This window comes from Xenopus tropicalis, chromosome 4, assembly GCF_000004195.4.
Source record: "Xenopus tropicalis strain Nigerian chromosome 4, UCB_Xtro_10.0, whole genome shotgun sequence".
Classification (NCBI taxonomy): Eukaryota; Metazoa; Chordata; class Amphibia; order Anura; family Pipidae; genus Xenopus; species Xenopus tropicalis.
In genome coordinates, this window is record NC_030680.2 from 13940036 (window position 1) to 13960858 (window position 20823).

General features: G+C 43.7%; 1 protein-coding gene across 1 annotated transcript; it reads left to right on the top strand.

Moving 5' to 3' along the window:
• The first annotated feature begins 54 nt into the window (after positions 1–54).
• Positions 55–20628, top strand: astl2d.1 (astacin-like metallo-endopeptidase 2 gene d1). Its single transcript, XM_004913367.4, has 17 exons — positions 55–138; positions 2359–2383; positions 2813–2872; positions 3751–3840; positions 4119–4178; positions 6013–6072; positions 6314–6373; positions 7307–7366; positions 8464–8595; positions 9612–9729; positions 10954–11132; positions 11582–11663; positions 12170–12297; positions 16129–16244; positions 16676–16901; positions 17657–17775; positions 19706–20628. The coding sequence occupies exons 1-17, from the start codon at positions 73–75 to the stop codon at positions 19937–19939; spliced, it is 1815 nt and encodes a 604-aa protein (XP_004913424.2). The 5' UTR covers positions 55–72; the 3' UTR covers positions 19940–20628.
• Positions 20629–20823: the final 195 nt, after the last annotated feature.

Below are 20823 nucleotides of genomic sequence, written 5' to 3' on the forward strand. Positions count from 1 at the left end.
GACTCTAAATATAAGGGTTGGGGATTAGAGTATGCAACGCTCAGTAGAATTCAGTTGCTCACAAGGTACAACATGGATTGCTCCATTTTTATTATCGTGGTCTGTGTTCTTGGCCGGGCACTGAGCGCCCCTGTTAAGGTAAGTGAAATACACTCTTTGCCCCCACTGTTGGTTTATTACTTTTTAATCATACCCATGCTTTGCTTCTTACCATTCCCTTTGCCCCATACCCATGCTTTGCTTCTTACCATTCCCTTTGCCCCATACCCATGCTTTGCTTCTTATTATTCCCTTAGCCCCATACCCATGCTTTGCTTCTTACCATTCCCTTTGCCCCATACCCATGCTTTGCTTCTTATTATTCCCTTTGCCCCATACCCATGCTTTGCTTCTTACCATTCCCTTTGCCCATACCCATGCTTTGCTTCTTACCATTCCCTTTGCCCCATACCCATGCTTTGCTTCTTACCATTCCCTTTGCCCCATACCCATGCTTTGCTTCTTACCATTCCCTTTGCCCCATACCCATGCTTTGCTTCTTACCATTCCCTTTGCCCCATACCCATGCTTTGCTTCTTACCATTCCCTTTGCCCCATACCCATGCTTTGCTTCTTATTATTCCCTTTGCCCCATACCCATGCTTTGCTTCTTATATTCCCTTTGCCCCATACCCATGCTTTGCTTCTTACCATTCCCTTTGCCCCATACCCATGCTTTGCTTCTTATTATTCCCTTTGCCCCATACCCATGCTTTGCTTCTTACCATTCCCTTTGCCCCATACCCATGGCCCGGTCCGGCCCAGGGGTAAGTAAATGTGGCCCGTGAGCCAAAAAGTTTGCCCACCCCTGCTTTGCCCCATACCCATGCTTTGCTTCTTATTATTCCCTTTGCCCCATACCCATGCTTTGCTTCTTATTATTCCCTTTGCCCCATACCCATGCTTTGCTTCTTATTATTCCCTTTGCCCCATACCCATGCTTTGCTTCTTATTATTCCCTTTGCCCCATACCCATGCTTTGCTTCTTATTATTCCCTTTGCCCCATACCCATGCTTTGCTTCTTATTATTCCCTTTGCCCCATACCCATGCTTTGCTTCTTTATTATTCCCTTGCCCCATACCCATGCTTTGCTTCTCTATTATTCCCTTTGCCCCATACCCATGCTTTGCTTCTTATTATTCCCTTTGCCCCATACCCATGCTTTGCTTCTTACCATTCCCTTTGCCCCATACCCATGCTTTGCTTCTTACCATTCCCTTTGCCCCATACCCATGCTTTGCTTCTTACCATTCCCTTTGCCCCATACCCATGCTTTGCTTCTTATTATTCCCTTTGCCCCATACCCATGCTTTGCTTCTTATTATTCCCTTTGCCCCATACCCATGCTTTGCTTCTTATTATTCCCTTTGCCCCATACCCATGCTTTGCTTCTTATTATTCCCTTTGCCCATACCCATGCTTTGCTTCTTATTATTCCCTTTGCCCCATACCCATGCTTTGCTTCTTATTATTCCCTTTGCCCCATACCCATGCTTTGCTTCTTATTATTCCCTTTGCCCCATACCCATGCTTTGCTTCTTATTATTCCCTTTGCCCCATACCCATGCTTTGCTTCTTATTATTCCCTTTGCCCCATACCCATGCTTTGCTTCTTCCCATTCCCTTGCCCCATACCCATGCTTTGCTTCTTATTATTCCCTTTGCCCCATACCCATGCCTTGCTTCTTATTATTCCCTTTGCCCCATACCCATGCTTTGCTTCTTACCATTCCCTTTGCCCCATACCCACGCTTTGCTTCTTATTATTCCCTTTGCCCCATACCCATGCTTTGCTTCTTATTATTCCCTTTGCCCCATACCCATGCTTTGCTTCTTACCATTCCCTTTGCCCCATACCCATGCTTTGCTTCTTATTATTCCCTTTGCCCCATACCCATGCTTTGCTGCTTTTTGCTTCTTACCATTCCCTTTGCCCCATACCCATGCTTTGCTTCTTATTATTCCCTTTGCCCCATACCCATGCTTTGCTTCTTACCATTCCCTTTGCCCCCATACCATGCTTTGCTTCTTACCATTCCCTTTGCCCCATACCCATGCTTTGCTTCTTATTATTCCCTTTGCCCCATACCCATGCTTTGCTTCTTACCATTCCCTTTGCCCCATACCCATGCTTTGCTTCTTACCATTCCCTTTGCCCCATACCCATGCTTTGCTTCTTATTATTCCCTTTGCCCCATACCCATGCTTTGCTTCTTACCATTCCCTTTGCCCCATACCCATGCTTTGCTTCTTACCATTCCCTTTGCCTGGTACATATGCTTTGTTGAGAATTTTAAAGCTGTTTATTTGATTTCAGACCTCGCTATGCAAAAAGAATAAAGGTAAGTCCTTTGTATTTACACACACACACACATACTGTATATATATATATAGGTACTATATATATATGTAGTACCTGGCCTCTTAACATCTCACTTGATGGTTAACTGAGTTATTTAAAATACAATAATACTTGTCTGAATCCTTTTTGATTTCCCTTCTTAAATGAAAACTAGAATGAATACTCAATCAGTTTATATCATATTAAGTGACCTATTAAAGAATCTTACCAAACTGGAATATATATATCAGTAAATATTGCCCTTACATCCTTTCCCTTGAGCCGCCATTTTGTGATGGGCTGTGTGTTCCCTCAGAGATCAGCTGACAGGAAATAATGCAGCTCTAACTGTAACAAGTGTAGGAAGCTATATACAGTATATATATAATTGTTCTACATGTAAGATGGAGTTTTTGCTTTGTTCCCCCAGTACAAACGGTTAAACCTCACCACAATGATGTCTTCAGTATGATCATGAATGCCGATAAAGGTAAATTGGTGCTGTCTAGGACTGTTTTAATAAAAAGGCAAAAGGGGCATTAGCCCAGGACCTACCAGGTCAGGGAGGCTACCGTCAGGCCTTTCACTGGCTATAACATATGACGAAAACATACCCCAGAAATGTCAGACCCCTCATTTTAATCCACTGGGCGGGGAGCGGGGGATGCTCTACAACACACCATTTTCCTGGATTGACACTTTTAACTTTGTTTACCATTTGGTAATCATGATTTATCCACCCCCCGGCTGTTATTCCAGTTCACCCACTTGAGGGTAGGACTATTACATATTTTTGTGTGTGGTCACAGTGTATCCATCAATGAGATGTTTGCCCTGGGCCCACTGGCACCATAAATCGTCTCTGCTGCTATCAGCAAAGCTTTTTGTAGCTAGTATAGGAAAAGCTGGTATTAAACTGGTAAAGAGAAATTATACCCTCCCTGTCAGACAGTAAAACAGGTCCCACACATTCCCTACCTATTCCCTAACATTCACACAAGGTGGGCATGCCCTACGGCAAGAGGTAAGGTCCAGCACCCTGGGCACATTCTTCTGCCTTCCCCTAGTTTTGGCCCTGCCCCTTAGAGCTATTGCACATCTACTCTGGGTTTTTGTAAAGGAAATAATGCAGCTCTAACTGTAATAAGTTTAGCAAGCTATATACAGTAAATACGGTATATATATATTTGTTCTACATGTAAGATGCTCCCCCCTCCCTCAAGAATGCCAAGAACTCCCTCCCCCCCCCTTAGGAATGTGGATCTGAGCCAATCAGCAGGAAGCTCCCTCATAGTCTAACTAACTGAGCATGTACATTGGTCTGGGTCTCGGTGCAGGAGTGAAGCATTATGGGAACTTTCTTTACAGAGCTCAGCGGTTTTTTTTCCAATGAGGCTTCTGATCATCTGAACAGGAGAAATATGGGGAGACTTAAGGGCGCTATTGAGAGAACTGAAGGTAAGCCTGCAGCTTGAGATTAACTCTTTATTAGCCTTTCCTTCTCCTTTACAAGAAAACTTTAGTATGAATACTCAACCAGTTTATATCATATTAAGAGGCCTATTAAAGAATCTTACCAAACTGGAATATATATATCAGTAAATATTGCCCTTACATATTTTCCCTTGAGCCGCCATTTTGTGATGGGCTGTAATTGTAACAAGTGTAGCAGGCTATATACAGTATAAATATAATTGTTCTACATGTAAGATGGAGTTTTTGCTTTGTTCCCCCAGTACAAACGGTTACACCTGACAGCGGTGATGACTTCAGTATGATCATGAATGCCGATAAAGGTAAATTAGGGCAGTAGTTTTTTTTTGGGGGGGGGGGGTTGTGGGAACCCAGTAGGTTGGTGCTGTCTAGGACTGTTTTAATAAAAAGGCAAAAGGGGCATTTGCCCAGGACCTACCAGGTCAGGGAGGCTACCGTCAGGCATTTCACTGGCTATAACATATGACGAAAACATACCCCAGAAATGTCAGAACCCTCATTTTAATCCACTGGGCGGGGAGCGGGGGATGCTCTACAACACACCATTTTCCTGGATTGACACTTTTAACTTTGTTTCCCATTTGGTAATCACGATTTATCCACCCCCCTGGCTGATATTCCAGTTCACCCACTTGAGGGTAGGACTATCACATATTTTTGTGTCTGGTCACAGTGTATCCATCAATGAGATGTTTGCCCTGGGCCCACTGGCACCATAAATCATCTCTGCTGCTATCAGAAAAGCTGTTAAACTGGTAAAGAGAAATAATACCCTCCCTGTCAGACAATAAAACACAGGCCCGGATTTGTGTCGAGGCCACAACGGCCCGTGCCTAGGGCGGCAACAATTTTGGGGCGGCATGCCGCCCGCCGCACTGAAATTCTAATATTTGCTGCCATACGGAGCAATGGGGACCTCTCCCCACTGCTCCGTATGCTAGTATAAACGGAAGCGCATGCGCCCTGCAAGGGGGAGGGGGGGGTGTTCGAGAATGTGTATAGACCGTAATGCGCATGCGCAAGGGAGCAACCTATGGGGCGGCCTTGGGGCAGCCGGATTACGAATCCAGCGCTGGTAATACAGGTCCCACACAATCCCTACCTATTCTTTAACATTCACACAAGGTGGGTATGCCCTACGGCAAGAGGTAAGGTCCAGCACCCTAGGATATATGGGTATCGGATAGGATCTGTGCCACTGTGCCAGAATGCTCTGTTATACAGATAGCTAGAATCTCAGCCATAAAGCAGGGCAGGACTGCTGCTTACAATGGGGGGGGGGGGATCAGATAGGATCTGTGCCACTGTGACAGAATGCTCTGTTATACAGATAGCTAGAATCTCAGCCATAAAGCAGGGCAGGACTGCTGCTTACAATGGGGGGATCAGATAGGATCTGTGCCACTGTGACAGAATGTTCTGTTATACAGATAGCTAGAATCTCAGCCATAAAGCAGGGCAGGACTGCTGCTTACAATGGGGGGATCAGATAGGATCTGTGCCACTGTGACAGAATGCTCTGTTATACAGATAGCTAGAATCTCAGCCATAAAGCAGGGCAGGACTGCTGCTTACAATGGGGGGGATCAGATAGGATCTGTGCCACTGTGACAGAATGCTCTGTTATACAGATAGCTAGAATCTCAGCCATAAAGCAGGGCAGGACTGCTGCTTACAATGGGGGGATCAGATAGGATCTGTGCCACTGTGACAGAATGCTCTGTTATACAGATAGCTAGAATCTCTCTTACTCTTAGAAGTTCTTTAGAAAAGAGATTTTTCCATAACTATGTACTGCTCCTTCGACAAAAAAATACAAAAATACTTGTCTGAATCCTTATCACAGTATTTTTGATTTTCCTTCTTAAAGGAAAACTTGAGAATGAATACTCAACCAGTTTATATCATATTAAGTGGCCTATTAAAGAATCTCCCCAAACTGGAATATATATATCAGTAAATATTGCCCTTACATCTTTTCCCTTGAGCCGCCATTTTATGATGGGCTGTGTGTTTCCTCAGAGATCAGCTGACAGGAAATAATGCAGCTGTAACTGTAACAAGTATAGCAGGCTATATACAGTATATATATAATTGTTCTACATGTAAGATGGAGTTTTTGCTTTGTTCCCCCAGTACAACCGGTTACACCTGACAGCGGTGATGACTTCAGTATGATCATGAATGCTGATAAAGGTAAATTAGGGTGGTAGTTTTTTTTGGGGGGGGGTTTGCGGGAACCCTGATTTACATTCTAGCTGGTGGGATGGCATTATGGGAAGATTAGTCGCCCACGACAATGAAGATTTTTAGCGCAGCGACTAATCTCCCCATGTGTCACTGCCCTAAAGCAAGGCAGGACTGGGGGGGGTCAGGTAGGGTCTATGCCACTGTGACTGATCTACATGTAAATAGAGTTTTTGCTTTGTTCCCCCAGTACAAACGGTTACACCTGACAGCAGTGATGACTTCAGTACGATCATGAATGCCGATAAAGGTAAATTAGAGCAGTAGTTTTTTTGGGGGGTGGGTTGCGGGAACCCAGTAGGTTGTAATAAAAAGGCAAAAGGGGCATATGCCCAGGACCCACCAAGACAGGGAGGCTACCGTCAGGCCTTTCACTGGCTATAACATATGACGAAAACATACCCCAGAAATGTCAGACACCTCATTTTAATCCACTGGGCAGGGAGCGGGGGATGCTCTACAACACACCATTTTCCTGGATTGACACTTTTAACTTTGTTTCCCACTTGGTAATCATGATTTATCCACCCCCCCGGCTGTTATTCCAGTTCACCCACTTGAGGGTAGGACTATTACATATTTTTGTGTGTGGTCACAGTGTATCCATCAATGAGATGTTTGCCCTGGGCCCACTGGCACCATAAATAATTGTCTCTGCTGCTATCAGCAAAGCTATTTGTACCTAGTATGGGAAAAACTAATATTAGCAGAGATCTATCACCGGTGACTGAACTGCTCAATGGGTTCTTACTCTTAGAAGTTCTTTAGAAAACAGATTTTTCCAGCACTAGTGTACTGCTAACTTGCTGTAACTTGGAACCCAGATTACTATCATCTCACTTGATGGGTAACTGAGTTATTTAAAATACAAAAATACTTGTCTGAATCCTTATCACAGTATTTTTGATTTCCCTTCTTAAAGGAAAACTTTAGAATGAATACCAGTTTATATCATATTAAGTGACCTATTAAATAATCTTACCAAACTGGAATATATATATCAGTAAATATTGCCCTTACATCTTTTCCCTTGAGCCACCATTTTGTGATGGGCTGTGTGCTCCCTCAGAGATCAGCTGACAGGAAATAATGCAGCTCTAACTGTAACAATTATAGCAAGCTATATACAGTATATATATAATTGTTCTATATATAAAATTGAGTTTTTGCTTTGTTCCCCCAGTACAAACGGTTACACCTGACCACAATGATGTCTTCAGTATGATCATGAATGCCGATAAAGGTAAACTAGGGTAGTAGTTTTTTTTTGGGGGGGGGGGTTGTGGGAACCCAGTAGGTTGGTGCTGTCTAGGACTGTTTTAATAAAAAGACAAAAGGGGCATTAGCCCAGGACCCACCAAGTCAGGGAGGCTACCGTCAGGCCTTTCACTGGCTATAACATATGATGAAAACATACCCCAGAAATGTCAGATCCCTCATTTTAATCCACTGGACGGGGTGCGGGGGATGCTCTACAACACACCATTTTCCTGGATTTTGACACTTTGTCGATTAACTTTGTTTCGCATTTGGTAATCATGATTTATCTACCTCGCTGGCTGTTATTCCAGTTCACCCACTTGAGGGTAGGACTATTACATATTTTTGGGTGTGGCCACAGTATATCCATCAATTAGATGTTTGCCCTGGGCCCATTGGCACCATAAATCGTCTCTATAGTGATATAGTTATGGTTGTCACTTGGCTGGTATTTTGTTATCCAGGTTGGTAAAAATTATATTTGAAGACATGGAAGATAATGGGTATTGGATAGGATCTGTGCCACCGTGACAGAATGCTCTGTTATACAGATAGCTAGAATCTCAGCCATAAAGCAGGGCAGGACTGCTGCTTACAATGGGGGGATCAGATAGGATCTGTGCCACTGTGACAGAATGCTCTGTTATACAGATAGCTAGAATCTCAGCCATAAAGCAGGGCAGGACTGCTGCTTACAATGGGGATCAGATAGGATCTGTGCCACTGTGACAGAATGCTCTGTTATACAGATAGCTAGAATCTCAGCCATAAAGCAGGGCAGGACTGCTGCTTACAATGGGGGATCAGATAGGATCTGTGCCACTGTGACAGAATGCTCTGTTATACAGATAGCTAGAATCTCAGCCATAAAGCAGGGCAGGACTGCTGCTTACAATGGGGATCAGATAGGATCACCATTTCAAAGCGGTTAATCGCCTGCGATAGCAGAGATCTATCGACAGCAACTGAACCGCTCCATGGGTTCCTACTCTTAGGAGTTCTTTAGAAAACAGATTTTTCCATCACTATTGTTCTGCTCCTTCAAATGTATTCCAAGTAACTTGTGTTTTTTTGAATCAGCAAGCAGAGTCCGGCGGGTTCATGGGGACATCGCCATTGGGGTCTCACGCAGCGCCCTGAACTGCACGGATTGCTTATGGCAGAAAATAAATGGGACCGTGTATGTGCCGTACACACTGGATGAACAGTACAGTAAGTTTTTATCTCCCAGTGGTATTGCATGTTTCCCAAGTGGATGTTCAGCCTAAAATGAGCTTTAAGCATGACGTATGTTCTGTTTAGCAGTCAGGAATCAGGATGGAGGAACAGGACTTTATTGACAGATTAATTTGGCCATTACAAACTCCTGGCAGGAACTTCCTAACAATATAAAACGTAGTTTACATAGTGACATCAATGGTTTCCACCTGGCCTAACCAGTAAAACACCTGCCAAGGCCAGGGCCGGTATTACAAATTTACCTGCAATGTAGTTGCCATTAAATCTTTAATACCCTTAGTTGAACCTGATTTTTAAAAATCGCAGCGACTAAATCATCCCCGTGGGACATTAGCCTTAAGAAAAGCCACTGGCCTGCCCTTGATCCACCCCCAGTCCAACCCAAATGACCTCTTTTCCTTCCCAGATTACTCTATATCCTGCCTTCTTGCCGCTGTCTCATAGCCTGCCCCTTTTATGTTACAGGCCCCACCCTTTTTTTGTCACTGTCCGTCCCCTTTTTTCCTGCCCCTACTGGGCAGTAAAAGTTTTACAGAAAGGTGGCAACCCTAGTGACATCTAGTGGCCAGGTGTATGAACATCACAGTGTAGATCACCCATAATCAACCACAGTACTGATGATGAGCAGGTCAACCCAAAGCCTGTGGAACCAGCAAGTTAGGGCTTAAATTTGGCTTGGGTACAGGTCAGATTAGGGAAGCACACTCCCCCTCTGCTCCTGAAGATTTACTGTCTTGAAGTAACGCAGAAGTAGGCTCCTAAGTAGCATACAGAGAGGGAAGATGCAGGTATAGGTTGGGCACAGGGGCCAGGTTCTACCAAGGTTTTGCTGGTTAGGACCCGAAAGCTAGGTGGTGCAAACAAGTCTGTTTTAGAGAAGCTGAAGATCTACTTTACATTTTTTTAAGGTTTCTTCACATTTAATGCCCCTCCCCCTTTGTACCCTCATTGTGTAGGATACAGTAAATCAATTCTTTTGCTGCCCCCAGGTAACAATGAAGTCAACACCATCATGACGGCCATGCAAGTGTACGCCACCCTGACCTGCGTGCAGTTTGTCCCTTACACTGATGAAGATGATTATATCGCTATAACATCAGGCGATGGGTAAATTTGGCAATATCTATTGTAACTATTGTCTGTATTGTTCTCTTTAGAAGAAAGAGGGGGGCTTTGACCACCATTGTTTACCCCCAGATGCTAGTGTTGGCTAAAACTCCCCATGTGCCATAGGCCTAATGGTGTCTCCCCATGGTAACAGCTTTTTTCCATAGTGACTTTTTCTGTTGTTGGGAGAGGAGCATTTTCTTATTATGGTGTCATTTTCACATTTAATATTACTTTAATACTGTTATATTACTTAATTAATATTGATTCAATATTGTGACTGTTTATAAAAACAAACTGGAACCATACAGTGGATTAAAATGTGCACAGTGCTAGACCAACCTGTGGCCAATAAGAGCACTCAGATGCTCATATCAGCAGACCAACCTGTAGCCAATCAGAACACAAGAATGCTTATAGTGGTAGGCCAACCTATATCCAATTAAAGAATTAGAATGCTCATAGATGTAGACCAACCAAGTCAATTAGGACATTAGAATGACCACAGCAGTAAACCAACCTGTAGCCAATCAAAACATTAGAATGACCACAGCAGTAAACCAACTTGGAGTCAATCAGAGCATTAGAATGACCACATTAGTAGACCAACGTGTAGCCAAATTAGGACATTAGAATGACCACATTAGTATACCAATCAATAGTCAATCAAAGTATTACAATGCTCACAGTGGTAAATCAACCTACAGTCAGGGTATTAGAATGACCACAGCAGTAGAGCAATCTGTAGCCAATGAAATCATTAGAATGCTTACATTAGTAGACCAACCTACATCTAAGCAGAACACAAAAATGCTTAAAGTGCAACAACCATAGACAATCAGAGAATAAGAATTTGTCTAATTGTGGACCAACCTGTAGCCAATCAGGGTATTAGAATGCTCACAGCAGTAGACCAATCTGTAGCCAGTCAGAGCATTAGAATGTTTAAAGCAGCAGACCAACTTGTATCCAATCAAAGCACTAAAATGTTCACAGTGGTAGACCAACCTGCAGTCAATCAGAACATACAATGAGCACAGCAGTAGACCAATCTGTAGTCAATCAAAGCATGATAATGCTCATAGTCGTAGAACAGCCTGTAGCCAATCAGATCACTAGAATGTTCGCAGTGTCAGATCTGAACAACAGCAACTGTTTTACTGTATATTGGGGTGAAAAGTGCTTTACCCAGTTTAGCAATAACTTTCCTATGTTTTATTCCAGCTGTTGGTCCTACATGGGACGGCAAGGAGGCGCCCAAGTGGTGTCCGTACAGAAAACTTACTGTACTTCCGAGGGGACAACCATGCACGAACTCAACCATGCCCTGGGCTTTGTACATGAGCACTCCAGGAGCGACCGGGATAACTATGTTGACATAATGTATCAGTACATCTCACCAGGTATGTGGGGTTAGTAACATCTCCACCAGAAACTAAAGGGCCCCCATGCTCTCACCCCCATAGCTGTTATGTCACACCCCTCCTAACTAATGACACAGCACAGGAGGGCTCTGGAAGGAAACAAATTGGGTTGGGGCCAGTGGAATTCTAAGCAAACATAACTTACATAAACCTTCCCCCCTGGGAAGTGGGTGGGGCATGAGATGAATTGAGGGCATGTCTGGGTGTAACTGGGCGTGATTGGGGGATCTGGGGTGATTTTTGTTTTCCAGTGTTGAGAGTTATGATATTAGACCTTAGGTCTAGGAAAAAACACATGGCAGTTGGAAATGTTACTCAGTAGGTGGGGTGGCAATTACATGGACTACTTTATTTGGTTTGATTTATGGAGGCTGCTGAAATCATGTTGTAAAAATGCTCCATTTCTTACTATCTGCTCTTTATGACAGGTGATGTTGCCAACTTTGAGAAAATGAATACCAACAACCTTAACACAGCGTATGACTACCACTCTATTATGCATTACGCAGCGTGAGTATATCAATCTTGTTCAATATGTTATGTGTCCCTCTGGAGCCTCCATACCTCCAAGGCAGGGTCTGCTGCCTCCAAAGTTATAGCCATGCCCTTATAAGAGATCCTAAAATGTCTCAAGAGCTCTCAGATGGGCCAGGTCTGAGTGTGAACATTAACGATTAGGGTGGGGTCTAAATTGTCCCACTTTTTGATGATGAACTCTTGGGAGGGATAGGGTCTTTTGGAGGGTACAGGATCCAAAATAGGAATATGAACCAGATACCTGGAGGTACATACAGACAGCAGAATTTCCCACTGTAGAGGAAATATGTATAATATATTATATGTAAGAATAGCTGGAATGCTGACTCTGCAATGGAGGGTTCTATTTACTAAGCACCCCAACACTGACACAAGGATCTACCACCTGTATTACTAGATTTCTTACTACCAGGGATTATGAGAACGAGAGATTATAGAATGGCTGAGTTTACCTCTTGCTTTTCTTATTCTGATTGTAGGTATTCTTTCAGCAACACAACTGGACAAAACACTATAGTGGCCAAGCCTGACCCCAATACACCACTGGGACCGGGAAGCACAATGACCAGCTTGGATATAACAAAGATTAACCGGCTCTACCAGTGTGGTAAGCACCGAACCAATGGGCCAGGACAAGTTGGTTCTTAAACACTAGCCAACTTTGCTCTCAGGGTTCTGGGCCCTCTAGACCAGTGCTGTCCAACTTCTGTGGCACCGAGGGCGGGAATTTTTCTTGCCTACATGGTGGAGGGCCGATAATGGAAGCCAGTTTTGACCACTCCCCTTTTTTAAACCACACCCACTTCAAACTACACCCATGCTATCACAAGAGCTTTTAAGACCATCCCCACATTAATGGTGGCAACACAGCAAAAACCCAATGGTTGGTGCTCACTGAAGGGATATCACCCTTCATTTATATATGAAAGAATTATATTATGTCATACACTTAAATCGATATGCCTCCTCCCTTTCTGTGGATAGCACAGCAACCCCCCAGCATATAATTACACCCCTTGGGGACCATATAATGGCTATTTCCAAATGCCAAACTCCAGGAACAAACCGCTGCCAGGTTCACCTTCCACAGGCAGCATAGGGCAGGGAGAGTATGGCACACACAGGCAGCATAGGGAAGGCAGAGTATGGCACACACAGGCAGCATAGGGGAGGCATAGAGCAGGCAGAGTACTGCTTGCCCTACCCCTCCTGTGTGTGCCATACTCTGCCTGCCCTCCCCTGCCTATGTGTGCCATACTATGCTTGCCCTCCCCTGCCTATGTGTGCCATACTATGCTTGCCCTCCCCTGCCTATGTGTGCCATACTATGCTTGCCCTCCCCTGCCTATGTGTGCCATACTATGCTTGCCCTCCCCTTCCTATGTGTGCCATATTATGCTTGCCCTCCCCTGCCTATGTGTGCCATACTATGCCTGCCCCCCCTGCCTATGTGTGCCATACTATTCCTGCCCACCCCTGCCTATGTGTGCCATACTATTCCTGCCCTCCCCTGCCTATGTGTGCCATACTATTCCTGCCCACCCCTGCCTATGTGTGCCATACTATTCCTGCCCTCCCCTGCCTATGTGTGCCATACTATGCCTGCCCCCCCTGCCTATGTGTGCCATACTATTCCTGCCCACCCCTGCCTATGTGTGCCATACTATTCCTGCCCTCCCCTGCCTATGTGCGCCATACTATGCTTGCCCACCCCTGCCTATATGTGCCATACTATGCTTGCCCTCCCCTGCCTATGTGTGCCATACTATGCTTGCCCACCCCTGCCTATATGTGCCATACTATGCTTGCCCTCCCCTGCCTATGTGTGCCATACTATGCCTGCCCCCCCTGCCTATGTGTGCCATACTATGCCTGCCCCCCCCTGCCTATATGTGCCATACTATGCTTGCCCTCCCCTGCCTATGTGTGCCATACTATTCCTGCCCACCCCTGCCTATGTGTGCCATACTATTCCTGCCCACCCCTGCCTATGTGTGCCATACTATGCCTGCCCTATTGCACACACAGGCAGCATACAGTGACACAATGCTGGATGTGTCAGAGGGAATGTCTGAGGTGTGAACAGGGGAACAATGTGGGTGATTACAGCCAGAGCCTGAGGTGTGAACACTGCAGGGGGAAAACAATGAAGGCATTAAAAGGTGTGAACAGTACAGGGGATTACATGATTAAACAATACTGGGGGATTACAGCCTGAATCTGAGGTGTGAGCAATGCAGGGGGGCAGTTAATCTCAGTACTGATACCATTTAAAGGTAATACACAAAGGTAAGCCATCAAAGCAGTCAGACAGGTGGGGGGCCACACAGAGGGGGCCTGCGGGCCGCCAGTTGGACAGCCCTGCTCTAGACCAATGCAGGGTGGGCGTGCCCAAATACAGCATAGTTCCAAATTACTGTATTTACTGCCTTACAACAGGGGCAGTTGTAAATGACCCCTATCCCCTTCTATTCTCTGCCCTACATGTCTTGGGGTATCGGGATCAGAAAGACTTTGCTGAGTTTTAGGGACTTACAGTGGAGGAAATAATTATTTGACCCCTCACTGATTTTGTAAGTTTGTCCAATGACAAAGAAATGAAAAGTCTCAGAACAGTATCATTTCAATGGTAGGTTTATTTTAACAGTGGCAGATAGCACATCAAAAGGAAAATCGAAAAAATAACTTTAAATAAAAGATAGCAACTGATTTGCATTTCATTGAGTGAAATAAGTTTTTGAACCCTCTAACAAAAAAAGACTTAATACTTAGTGGAAAAACCCTTGTTTGCAAGCACAGAGGTCAAACGTTTCTTGTAATTGATGAGCAAGTTTGCGCACATTTTAGGAGGAATGTTGGTCCACTCCTCTTTGCAGATCATCTCTAAATCCCTAAGGTTTCGAGGCTGTCTCTGTGCAACTCTGAGCTTGAGCTCCCTCCATAGGTTTTCTATTGGATTAAGGTCCGGAGACTGACTAGGCCACTCCATGACCTTAATGTGCTTCTTCTTGAGCCACTCCTTTGTTGCCTTTGCTGTATGTTTTGGGTCATTGTCGTGCTGGAACACCCATCCACGACCCATTTTCAGTTTCCTGGCAGAGGGAAGGCGGTTGTCGTTCAGGATTTCACGATACATGGCTCCGTCCATTTTCCCGTTAATGCGCATAAGTTGTCCTGTGCCCTTAGCAGAAAAACACCCCCAAAGCAAAATGTTTCCACCCCCATGCTTGACGGTGGGGACGGTGTTTTGGGGGTCATAGGCAGCATTTTTCTTCCTCCAAACACAGCGAGTTGAGTTAATGCCAAAGAGCTCTATTTTGGTCTCATCAGACCACAGCACCTTCTCCCAGTCACTCACAGAATCATTCAGATGTTCATTGGCAAACTTCAGACGGGCCTGCACATGTGCCTTCTTGAGCAGGGGGACCTTGCGAGCCCTGCAGGATTTTAATCCATTGCGGTGTAATGTGTTTCCAATGGTTTTCTTGGTGACTGTGGTCCCTGCTAATTTGAGGTCATTAACTAACTCCTCCCGTGTAGTTCTAGGATGCTTTTTCACCTTTCTCAGAATCATTGACACCCCACGAGGTGAGATCTTGCGTGGAGCCCCAGAGCGAGGTCGATTGATGGTCATTTTGTGCTCCTTCCATTTTCGAACAATCGCACCAACAGTTGTCACCTTCTCTCCCAGCTTCTTGCTAATGGTTTTGTAGCCCATTCCAGCCTTGTGCAGGTCTACAATTTTGTCTCTGACATCCTTGGACAGCTCTTTGGTCTTTCCCATGTTGGAGTCTGCTTGATTGATTGATTCTGTGGACAGGTGTCTTTTATACAGGTGACTAGTTAAGACAGGTGTCCTTAATGAGGTTGACTAATTGAGTAGAAGTGTCTAACCACTCTGTGGGAGCCAGAACTCTTAATGGTTGGTAGGGGTTCAAAAACTTATTTCACTCAATGAAATGCAAATCAGTTGCTATCTTTTATTTAAAGTTATTTTTTCGATTTTCCTTTTGATGTGCTATCTGCCACTGTTAAAATAAACCTACCATTGAAATGATACTGTTCTGAGACTTTTCATTTCTTTGTCATTGGACAAACTTACAAAATCAGTGAGGGGTCAAATAATTATTTCCTCCACTGTATGTAATAAGGGGAAAGTGTGTCCAAGAAGGTTGAAAACTAGGGGTAGGCCTATCTCTAGTTTGGGCTCTGGAGGGAAAAGCAATTATTGGTCATTGGGGGAGTTTTGCCAATGTTTCCACCAAATCTGCTGCCTGCTTTCATTATTCCAACTGTTAGGCTAACTGCTGGTTTGTTGAAATAGGTTACTAGACCTCATATTGAGCCATATCTTGCCTTTACCAAAAGCTGTTTTTTGTGAGTGCAATCTGTTTTATGGGTATTTCCTAATATTCCTAATATATATTTTCCTTTTCAGATGTCTGTAGTTATTTCCTCACTGATGCCACCGGAACTATCACCTCAGCCAATTATCCATCTCCTTACCCAAATAAAGACAAGTGTGTGTGGGTCATCCAGGCACCGTCCAATCTGGTGAATAATTTATTATTTCAAGTATTCTATTCCTGCTTTGGTTCAGGGTTGCTTAGCCATTATCGAGAAAATATGAAAGTATGCATTTTATTATTAATTATCATTGCTATTCTAATCACTTTTGTAATTTACTTTAATTATTTATTTATTTAATTATTTATTTTATTTCAAGATATTAAAGTATAAAGTACTGTCAATATGAATGAATTTTGCCATGATAGCGCCACCTGCTGGTCACTTTCAGGAGAAAGAAAGAGGGCTGATCTGGTTAGGAAAGACGTGAGAAATGTTATCTGAGGTTTCTAATGTTTTCCTCACCAGAAAGTCAGCCTCTTTCTTGCAATGAAAATCACTAAATAGCACTCTCATCAGTTTTAAATTCAGTTATTTTAAAGGGTTACTTATCCTTGACTTTAACGTTGCCCCTGCAGGTAACCCTGACGTTTTCTGCCTTTAATCTCCAATCTGCCCCAAACTGTGCCTCTGACTACATTAGAGTTTATGATGGGCGCACCAGAACTTCCCCGCTGCTACTGGACAGAACCTGTGGGTCTAAACGCGTTCCTGCACTGATCGCCTCGTCAAGTATGATGTTAGTGGAGTTTGTCGGTAGTAAAAACCTTAAAGCGACTGGTTTCAGTGCCTCGTACACTACAGGTGAGTATGGGTTGGCTACAGTGCCGCCATTGTATTAGATTATATATCATACTCTGATGGATTCTTAAAGGGCCACTATACCCTAAAAATGTCCTGATTAACTTGTACTTAATATAGTGCTAGGCGGGTTAATGTACACCCAATGAATGAACCTCTCACTGCTTAAGCTCAATTTCTGTCCACAAACTCAATTATGACTATGCCCCTTGGGTAACTACTGTACATATGAGTCAGACCCATAGTGCAGGGGGGCCCAGGAGTGTAGAGGGCCTAGAGAAACCCTAATTTATGAGCAATTTCAGTATATTGCAGTTGAAAAAGTCAACCTACCAATAACTTGGGGCCCTAAATTGAAGGTGCTGTGGGGTCCTGTAACATCTAGCTATGCCATTGCCCTTGGGCCACAGACACTCAAGTCCTTAGGGCTTCCTGTTACAGTATTTAAACTCTATAGTAGGGTATGTTTAGTGATACGGAAGGTTGTTGCTCACTACCCCAAGACTAATGGATTGAAACTGTAGACTAAGCTGCGGTCAGTAACTCCTCCTACTAAAGAGAAAACATTCAACAATAAACAGGGTATAGATTCACTTTATAGAGCCTCTTTATAGAGCATAAGGGTTTAAATCAGGCCCCTGAGAACTCTTTGGGGGGTGGTGCCTTGGCTCTGTTACCTTAAGCCACTGCTTATATATGAGATGGGAAGTTGATAATCAAGGTATCCCACTAATGTGCTTCCTTTCTGATTCTACCAGCAATATGTGGAGGCACTTATTTCACCCCATCAAGGAACATCATTTCCCCTGGATACCCAAAGAACTACCCCCCTAATAGCAACTGTTCCTACATCATTACTGCTCCGGCTTCCCAAAAGGTAAGAAGATAAATTCACCCAATCTATCCGTGAATTCTCTGTGCATTGACCTCACATGCAATGATCCAATCATACATGCTGGCAGGGTTGCCAACCGAAGGAGGGGAAGATCCCAGTAAGGAGTGGGCTGAAGGTCTAGTACCTAACGTACCTACAATTTCCAGATCATTAAAAAGCAAAGGGCCAAGGACAGACCCCCAGCAGTTACAATTAGAAAATGCTCCATTTACCCCAACTCATTGTTGTTAAATGGATGAACTATCCTTTAGCTATTCAAGTACAAATATTATGTTCCAGGACAATATTCCTTAATTTAACCAGTAACCTTCTGTATGGTACTGTATCTAGCAAATACTAGCAAAGTCTAAGTAGATCACATCCACTGCCATCCCAAAGTCCAAGTTCCTGCTCACCTTTTCATAGAAGGCAATTAGTCAAGATCTATTAGGCAAGATCTATTACGCACAAAACAATGTTGGTACAAACTTATAATATTTTGATCAGCAATGTATTTAAGTATCGTACCCCTTCAAAAGCTGCCATTGATGTCATACTAACAGGCCTATAGTTTTCAGACTGAGAACAGGATCCCTTTTTTGAATAGTGGCACCACCAATCTCTTAACATGATGCCAGACCACAAGGAATCCTGAAAGATTAAGTAAAGAGGTTTGCCAATCACGAACCTAAGCTCATTTAGTACCCTGGGAAAAATTCCAACCAGTCCTGGACCTTTGTTTAAATTCACATGTTGTAGTCTCTTTTGAATTTACTCCTGAGTCACCCATCAATAGTTATATTAATGGAATTGGGTCTATTAAAAAGCCTTCATTAGCAGGTTCCTCAGTTGTGTAGACAAAAAAAAAAAAAAAATGTCCTGCTCTCATCAACTCTATTATATCATAATTCTATTATTTTGATCCCTTACAATTTTGGATTTGGATTTTTATTTTAGCATGTCTGAAAGCTTTCTCTGCATGCTTCATTGGACTCTTTGTACTGAATAAAAGTTCCAACTGTGAATGTAGCTTTAGCTGTTCTTCCTGGCCTTCTCCTGAACAGGTCAGCAGGGGGCACTCATGATATACATTCTGTAACCCCTATTTGGCTGTAAAACAGTCAAACCACGGCTAGTATAAGTTTAGAGCATGGGGTACATGCGACTCAATCCTTCAGGATGGGCCTTCTCTAAATGGAAGTAACCAAGGGAGCCAAGGGCAGTAAATAGAGGATGCACACCGGTTTATCCCACCTCCTTTAGAGACTGGGCAGGGTAAATGCACTTGGTCAGCTTGGCACCCCTTTTGGAAACAGTCAGGATAGATACCTCAGTCCTCAGGTTGAATACCTATAGCTTTAAGAGTCCTACAGCCGACTGTGGATCAGGGTTTAGATACTGCCTGTCTCCTGTGTCTTAACCGTGGTACTATGCTGAGGCAACAGTGCCTGTATGAAAGGGTACTTCCAGCTACTTTCCTCGGTGGAGCCTAAACTGCTCTTACTTCCTTCCCTCTCTATCTCACTTTCCTAGAAAGTGCTCTACAAGAGTAACTATCTCACTGGTCCTCGTTCATAAGGTCTCTGTCCCCGACTTCACTAGAGTAGGTGATGACTCTAGGGTAAAATATGGCTTTACTGGGGCCCTGTTGATGCCAGGCTCAGTGGACCTTCACCAGAGACACAGAGGCAGCCAAAGAGGAAGACCCACCCCTTTGCTAAACACTATATTGGTGCAAAGGATAAACTAGATACATGGGTCTTTGCCCAGTCACAGCATAAACTAAGGAAGTGGTAGGGTTTAAAGCCATAGGGGCATGTTAACCCTATGGGTCCCTACATTTCATATTGTCAGCAGTGTAAAAACTGCTGAAATCATGAAATGCAAGAAAAAAAAACAATGTAAACTTATAACTGTTTCTTCTTTCTTCTAGGTCTCAATGAGCACAAACAATTTCTATACAGAACCAAGCCCCACATGTAGCAATGATTACCTGTCTGTGTATGATGGGACTTCCACTAACGCACCCCTCCTGAAGACATTCTGCGGACACCTGTTCTCCTTTTCAGTCACCTCCACTGGTCAGAACATGTTCCTCAGGTTCATCAGTGATAGCTCAAAGCAAGCGTCCGGCTTTCTGCTGACATACAGTTTTGGTGGATATTGAGTAGCAACGTTATGATAAGTCTCTGGCCAACTCCATGTAACATTCTGCCACTTTACTGATCATCATCCATTATATTGAATCCTAAACATTTCACACATAGGTGAATTTTCAATAAGGCCAGAGGAGGCCAAGCCTCCCCAAACCTTCTTGGCGCATTAGAAAAAAAAAACTCACTCTGTACTTGACTTTCTATGTGCAGATATTTAACATCTGAGTAGGTTGGTGCATTCCTGCAAGCTCCGGTTCTATTGTAATCAGCTGCACTCTGATTGGATCTTTCTACTTGTGGCTTCTCCAATCAGAGTGCAGTACTGTTGACAAACAGTGAAATTAACCAATCAAGCCACAGATGTAGGCAGGACTGGGGAGAGGAAGACACTGAAGAAATAAATACTGATATGGAGGTTCTACAGGCTGTAAACACATCCCACAGATACTATATTATATATGCTCTAAAAGCCGACTCACCAGCTGAAATTAAATATTTTTTTTTGTAAGCTGGCATCTGTAATATCCTTTTGACCCTTTCTCTAGTCCTAAATTAACTCTTCCCCCCCTCAAAATGCTAACTGTTCTTTTATATTTCTTTTTTGTTTGTTTTTGCACTTGTAGTGAATATCTGCCCCCAGTACCCACTGCATTTCACTGTATATAATGTGCCGGTTTTGTAAATACAGACTGCATCTCACTGTATATAATGTGTCTGGGATGTCAGTACCCACTGCCTTTCTCTCTATAAAACGAAAACACATTTAAGCTAACTGATCCCAAACACAAGTGGATGGAGAACCCTCACAGAAGTGCATGTATAAATACTTTTATATCCTAAACATTTTAGGGTGAAAAAAATACCCCCATCTGCACTTTTGCACAGAATCCCTGGA